The sequence below is a fragment of the Ambystoma mexicanum genome, chromosome 6p (assembly GCF_040938575.1).
Source record: "Ambystoma mexicanum isolate Mex_15411 chromosome 6p, UKY_AmexF1_1, whole genome shotgun sequence".
Lineage (NCBI taxonomy): Eukaryota > Metazoa > Chordata > Amphibia > Caudata > Ambystomatidae > Ambystoma > Ambystoma mexicanum.
The window spans coordinates 1,085,273,961-1,085,280,633 of record NC_090935.1 but is presented as its reverse complement, the minus strand read 5'-3'; the positions used below and the strand labels follow the sequence as shown (position 1 = coordinate 1,085,280,633).

At 46.5% G+C, this 6,673-nt stretch overlaps 1 protein-coding gene across 1 annotated transcript; it reads left to right on the top strand.

Annotated features, from left to right (window-relative positions):
• Positions 1–203: 203 nt before the first annotated feature.
• On the top strand, positions 204–4,500 carry B3GALNT2 (beta-1,3-N-acetylgalactosaminyltransferase 2). Its single transcript, XM_069625674.1, has one exon. The coding sequence runs from the start codon at positions 360–362 to the stop codon at positions 1,839–1,841; it is 1,482 nt and encodes a 493-aa protein (XP_069481775.1). The 5' UTR covers positions 204–359; the 3' UTR covers positions 1,842–4,500.
• The last annotated feature ends 2,173 nt before the right edge of the window (positions 4,501–6,673 follow it).

The following is a 6,673-nucleotide window of genomic DNA, read 5'->3' as shown; positions in this document are numbered from 1 at the left end:
ACCGATCCTTTTGCCATGTTGACCTTAATATACACAATATGCACATGAATAGTCATGTTGACAAATGGTAACCGTGGCAGGCGTTAGGTATTTTCGCCGCTTTCGCTATTGGGCATAGCTACTCTGTGTTCGTCTACGTCTAACATGGCCGCCTTATGCGATGTCGGTCTAGTTTTTTCTTAATGTCAATGCATTTCGATTCTGCGCACCATGGCGCGTTAGGCGGCTTTCCCCAACATACCGGAAAATGGCTCCTGTCAGACTTGTGCATCAGTGAGCCCCCGGGTTGGGGGTAGCGCTCACCGGTTTCAGAGCAGGCGGGGCCGTGTGTGCTAGAACGGAGGGGCTGCCGGGGCCCGATGCGCGGCCTGCTGCTGCTCTGTCCCTGTGTGCTCGCAGTGGCCTTTCATCTCTGGCTGCAGGGGCCCGAGGCGGCTCTCAGCTGGCCGGGCCTGGCAGCCTCACTGCCGGGTTGGCAGCGGCGTCGGCACCATGAGCTGGTGGTGGGCGTACTCTCCGCGCGGGGCAACCGCGACCAACGCAGCGCTATCCGGCGCACTTGGCTGCAGCACCTATCCGGGCACCCGGCGCTGGGCTCCCGTGCCCTGGTGCGCTTCATTGTCGGGTCCCGCGGCTGCGCCCTGCCTGCCCCGGACCGCGAGGACCCCTATTCTTGTCACCTGCTCAACATAAGCCGGCCCGTTCTACACCAGGAGATCGAGGCTTTCGGTGTGCCGCATGGCGCTATACTGTTGCCCCAGCAGCGGGTATTAAATGTGCACTTTCAAGTATTGCACCCAGTAGTGATTACGCGGCTGGGAGTACTGCACCAAGGGGAGGCGGGCGCAGCGTTACAGAGCAATGTCACCGTGCGCCTCTACCAGGCCGAACATGAAGAGGCGCTCTTCACGGCCCGCTTCAGCCCGGCTAGTGCTGGGGTGCAGGTTAATGGTCTCTGGTACAAGCCCGTGGAGCAGTTTATCCTGCCCGAGGGCTTTCAGGGTACAGTGACCTGGGAGAGCCACGACCCTGTGGGTCTTGCCTCTCTGAGCGCCCATGGGGTCATTGTCAATGACGGCGGCGGTGTGCTGAAGATACTGACGGTGGAGGAGGGTCTTCTGCCTTACGAGTTCACCGAAGGTGTTGAGGGGGTAGCCGGGGGATTCGTGTACACCCTCCACGAGGGGGAGGCGCTGGTGCGGCACCTGCAAGCCCGCCCGGAGAGAATGGCTCAGCATCACATTGCAATGCAGGAAGAGGAGGCCTTTCTCCAGAGGGAGAGTGCCACCTACCAGGACATTGTCTTTGTGGATGTCGTTGACACGTACAGGAACGTCCCCTCCAAGTTGCTTCACTTCTACAGATGGACAGTGGAGTCAACCAGCTTCGACTTGCTCCTCAAGACTGACGACGACTGCTACATTGACATGGAGAACGTTTTTGACAGTATTTTGGACAAAAAACTTGACCGGCCAAATGTCTGGTGGGGTAACTTCAGACTCAACTGGGCTGTCGATACAACGGGGAAGTGGCAAGAGTTGGAGTATCGAAGTGCGGCCTATCCAGCCTTTGCTTGTGGGTCTGGATATGTTATCTCCAAAGACATCGTTGAATGGCTCTCCAGCAACTCGGAAAGATTAAAGACTTATCAGGGTGAAGATGTTAGTATGGGTATATGGATGGCAGCCATTGGTCCAATGAGGCATCAGGATAGTCTCTGGCTGTGTGAGAAGAAATGTGAAACGGGTATGCTGTCTTCCCCTCAGTACTCGCCTGAAGAACTAATACAACTTTGGAACCAAAAGGAACGTTGTGGGAACCCTTGTGCGTGCGAAAAATGACAACCAAAGATCTCGACAAAGCGTGATTATCATATGACCAGGTGGAAAACTCGCAGAACCCTCTTAATAAATCATGCTATATAAATATGAACCTCTGGTGGAAGCAAACATTATGAACATAGCAATGTGTGCACTTTATGTTTGTGTAATCCATGATTTTTCCTATTCATGTTCTACGGACTCTACATTAGTGTTTTCCATTATCTCGATTGTATGAACTGTGTGGCTTTCTTATAATAAGGGGGATGAATATTAGATCACTTTTAATAAAATAAGCTGAAGTCAACATGGTGACACCTAGAGCAGGTATACTTAATGTTTTACAAAATATAATGGGCTTTGCAGATACCTATACTCTAAAAAGCTTATACCATGCAATTTTTGTCACTACTGGTTGTGGGTGAATATTGGAGAAGAGCTATTTTTACAAATATCCTTACCCCAAAAACTTTTCCAATAACCGTTTTTATTTTAAAATTCTTGCCTTGTTTCTGTTACATTGTATCCGTGTTGGCGTTTCACTACAGGATTCGTTATTCACTGTATTGAAGACAATTTTGATAACAAACATTGTTCGACTAATTTCCACCACAGAGACAAATGGAAGAACTTGATTTGGGTGTGAGAATATTTGTACATATATAGCGGTTTTCAAATGATTACCTGAAAAGTACAACTTTTAAAAAATGTTAGCCATCTTTTTGATGGATTTAAATTTGGTTGGCAAACCCATTCAAATTAATATTTAGGGAGGTATTCCTGGTGGGTAGATAACAAATGGGCTTGTACTAACAGCATGCAGGCAGGAGTAGTTGAGATGGAATGTGATCACTTGGACTCAAAATTAAGATTTGATAAGCGGGAGCTGAAAGCAGCTACTGATTATCAAGCATTAACAATTGACCAGGCGCTACCATAGAGGAACTGGGAGCTCGTAGGCAGTGTTCCACAAATCTTCCTTACACATCGATGAAAATATATCACGTGTCCGTTATGTATGACCCCTTATGCTTTCAATGTCATATAGATTTGTCCTAGTGCTCATTTATAGATTGTCAAAAACACCCAGAGTTAAATCCACATAGGTGTGTTTTTTCGACACTTGTCCTGGGAAGACAAAAGTAGCGCCCTCTAATTGTTCGTGTCAAGCTAACCAGACTCTTCTGAGCCACAAGCAGGAGCTAAAAAGCTGAAAGCTCCCCTCAATTTTGAGCACTGCACTTTAGTTTCCATTTCTTCTCTTAATTGTGGCAGAGAGACTCCTGACAAATGTGTCTACTCCAGTCTGCGTGTATCAACACAGATGTGACTATTCTGGGCTATGTTTATTATTATTGTCTGGCATGTTCTCTCCCCACTAACCCACACCTCTTACATTTCAAATCTGCCAAAGTGCCTGAAGACCAGGCAAATGGAAGCAGTGTTATAAATCCTAGTAACATAAACTTTTTATTAAGATTACATCATGATCCTTGTTAACCTCACTAGGCAGCTCACTTTGCCAAGAAGTCCTGCATGCAGAGATACATTTTATTATTCTTGGACCAAACATGGGCGTACTTTGTGTTTGATGTGGGCGACTGACTTCAATCACAGTTTGTGTACATCAGCTCCTCTGCATTATCTGATTAAAGGCAGAAAATGACTGTTAGCCTCCAAGTCATCTAAATGAATGTTAGCCACACTCAGACCCTACAACCTTTCTGAACCTAGGCTTACGTTGCTGCCCTCTATAAACAGGACAATATGAATGCAGCCCAGGTACAGGAAGGTGGATTATGCAGATTCCCAGAAGAGGCCAGTCTGTGGCAAGGAGGAATCTCACTTCACCCAGCACCAGTACTATTACAGTAAAGTGCCTAGCAGGCATCATTAACTTCCATGCAATGCAGTGAAGGGCATTGCTCTCTGAGGAGCCACAGATCAAGACCCACTCTCTGTTTAGGAGTGCCGATTGTTCCAGCTTTTCTCTGTATAGAACCTGGCAATTCAGGGTTTTGTATGGAATAAGCGGAAGCATGCTGTCTGTCCCAGGGCATCGCTTGAACCTATCCAGGCAGTGCAGGAAGTCCTCAAAGCCTGTGTCTAAAGTGTCAGACAGGCCCTGCAGGCAGGCCTTATAATGGGCTGGTTCCATCCAAGAGTGTTGTCCTTCATGTGGATGCCTCCTTTGATTGAGTGAGTCTGCTGTGTGTTTTTGCAACCTTACATCTAATTTAATTCTCTCATACTGAATTCCAGTTTCTTATTTGCCAATTCACTATGTACAAGAGTGAAACTTGTGCTCTCTTCCACCGGAGGCTGACCTAGTTTGGGGTGGGGGAGATCCTCTGTCAAACTACCCAGTGTGTCCCCTAGCCCAGATACTGCTTGTTGCAAATTCCTGGCTTTCGCACCTCTGGCTCGACTTAAGCCGAACCCTTTCCGGCTATAAGCAAGGAGGCGTCCAATATGATGATCTGCTTGCTAGGCCTCACTGCTTCCTGGCATTACATCTGAAGTCCATTTCACTGCCACATGACCTAATGTCATAATATCTCAACCACTCTTCTAACTGCTTCTGTGACATTTCTGCTGGCCAATAAGTGAAGCTTTTGCCTCTTCTTGTAACATTTTCTTCTGATCCAAACAATAAAAAACTAGAAGTTAATCTCAACAATCATTATTACTCGCCCATGCTTGAATTTCCCTACATGTTAGTTAAGTCTGTACTTTTTTGTATCCTTGACTTTTCCTACCCTTCAACGTTCCCTCCTCGACCCAGTTTCCCTTTCACCCCCGAGACCACGGTTTAGCTGCCACTGTGGGCTCTGTGGAGAAAGCTGTTTTCTACTTTTTGATTATGTATAGTTGGTATGGAAAGTAAAAGGATGAATAAGAAATGCCAAGGAGCACACATTTTTTGCCCAAAAAAACATTTTGCTAATTTTTCAGGGAGTTACAAAATCATACATTTTTAATACACATTGTTCTTTCCTGGCATCCCTGAAAGTTACGGCCTGGCAACCAGGGAGCGTGCTTGGCAGATGTTGGTCTGGGTGGTAGAGGGAATTAAACACTGCCCTTGTCCTGCTGAGGGAACAGCACGAGGTAAAATGTTAGAAAGCAGCAGAAATCTGCTGGGAAAGAACACAGAACAGTGAGGAAAGTAGCAACCCTGCAGGAAAGTGAGACCAGGGAGAGTAGAAGAGGGGGAGGGGGACAACGGGATTTGGAGGAAAGAAGGGGGAGATTGGTAAGGAAATGGTTGATTGAGGGTACGGAAGATGGCAATAATGCAGATTTAAACTTAGTCTTGGGTAGTGCAGGAAATAGAAAAGAGGAAGGGTATGTATCACGTATGAAGTTGCAGTCCTCTAGCAGGTCTCTAGTAGATAGGAAGAGTAGCGAGGGAAGTAGTCCACAATCAAGAGTGGGAAGGCTGGTAGGCAAGGGAGTAAGGAGGAACCAAAGGAGTGTGAGCAGAGTTGGCATGCCGTAATTAAATCAGCTAAACCGGATAAAGATTTTGGAGAAGTTAGCCCTTTTATGACCCCTGAATGGGTCAAAAAAGGGATCGGTGATCTGCACTCTTTTCAGAAAGTAAGTGGCGGGAAGGGTTTTGATGAAAGGTTCAGGAGATAAGATTAAGAACGATGCGTTGGACCTCGGAATCTTAGGAAGGCATCCTGTCTATTTTGGAGCAACCTGCCGAGTCCGGTAAAGGAGTGGTGTATGGAGTCCGCTTGGGTGCAAGTAAAAGGGAAACATCGTAGTAATTGCATGTTGTGATTGAAGTATGGAGATAGGTCAGGAAAACGACAGTGTGATTTCTACCTTTTTAACATGATTTTGAGGGAATGAGGTACCGATGTGTATTTAGTATATTAATGTTTCAGGGTGAAACAATTCGTGCAAGCAAATGTCCAGAATTTGGGCACATAAATCATGGCGTCTTAAAAGGTGCAATTAACCTTGTCGTCCTTACTATAGCATGCAAAAAGTGCTTGCAATTTTGGTGCCAGCAAGTCACTGAACATGCAGTAAAATTCAATCGGCAGGCCATCCGGCCCTTTTCATCCTTCGTGTGGCCTACCCAATTTCGTCCTGGGAAGCCAGATTCTAGCGAGGCAAATACTGTTTGTGGGACGCTGTTCTGCCTCGAGTGTGGGATACTATCCAAGTACTCACAAATTAATTCTGGAGAGGCATGGGAATCCTGAGTAAACACCTCATAAACCTTGCAAACAGACGTGATGTATCCTCATCCTTAGTAACCGTGCTAACGCCCACTGCCAAAGATGCCACTTTATCATTCTGATTATGTGCTTTCATACATTTGGCCATCATGGCCCTTACCTTATTTGCACCCCCAAACAATTTAGAATTATACAACACCCCTGAAGCTTTCTCTATGCTGGTCTTATTGTATTCACATTTCACCCTAATCAGATCCTTAAGGGACTGCTCAGAAGGGTATTTCAATACTGGAGTTCCAGATTCTTAATCTTCACAAGTCTTCCTGGCCGCCTCCCTGCCTTTCCTATTCTCGCCTGCCATGTACCCAACCACATGGCCCGAAGCGTAGCTTTGAATGTATTCCATACCACTGCTGGATGTGCACCCCCCTCATTGAGGGAGAAAAACTCATCTGTAAAGTTACGAATTGACTTGCAAAAATCAAGGGGGCTTAACAAATCTGAATTTATGTACCATCTACGGGTCTTAGAAGATGCGTCCTCGCAATCCACAGACACCACCACTGGAGGATGATCTGTTATCACCATGGAAGAGATCTCTGAATGAGACCTATGCATAGGGGAGAAAAATGTGAATTCCTGCGCTACAGGATT

Coding starts and splice junctions, on each gene's coding strand:
- B3GALNT2 (XM_069625674.1), top strand. CDS start 360: ATGCGCGGCCTGCTGCTGCTCTGTCCCTGTGTGCTCGCAGTGGCCTTT.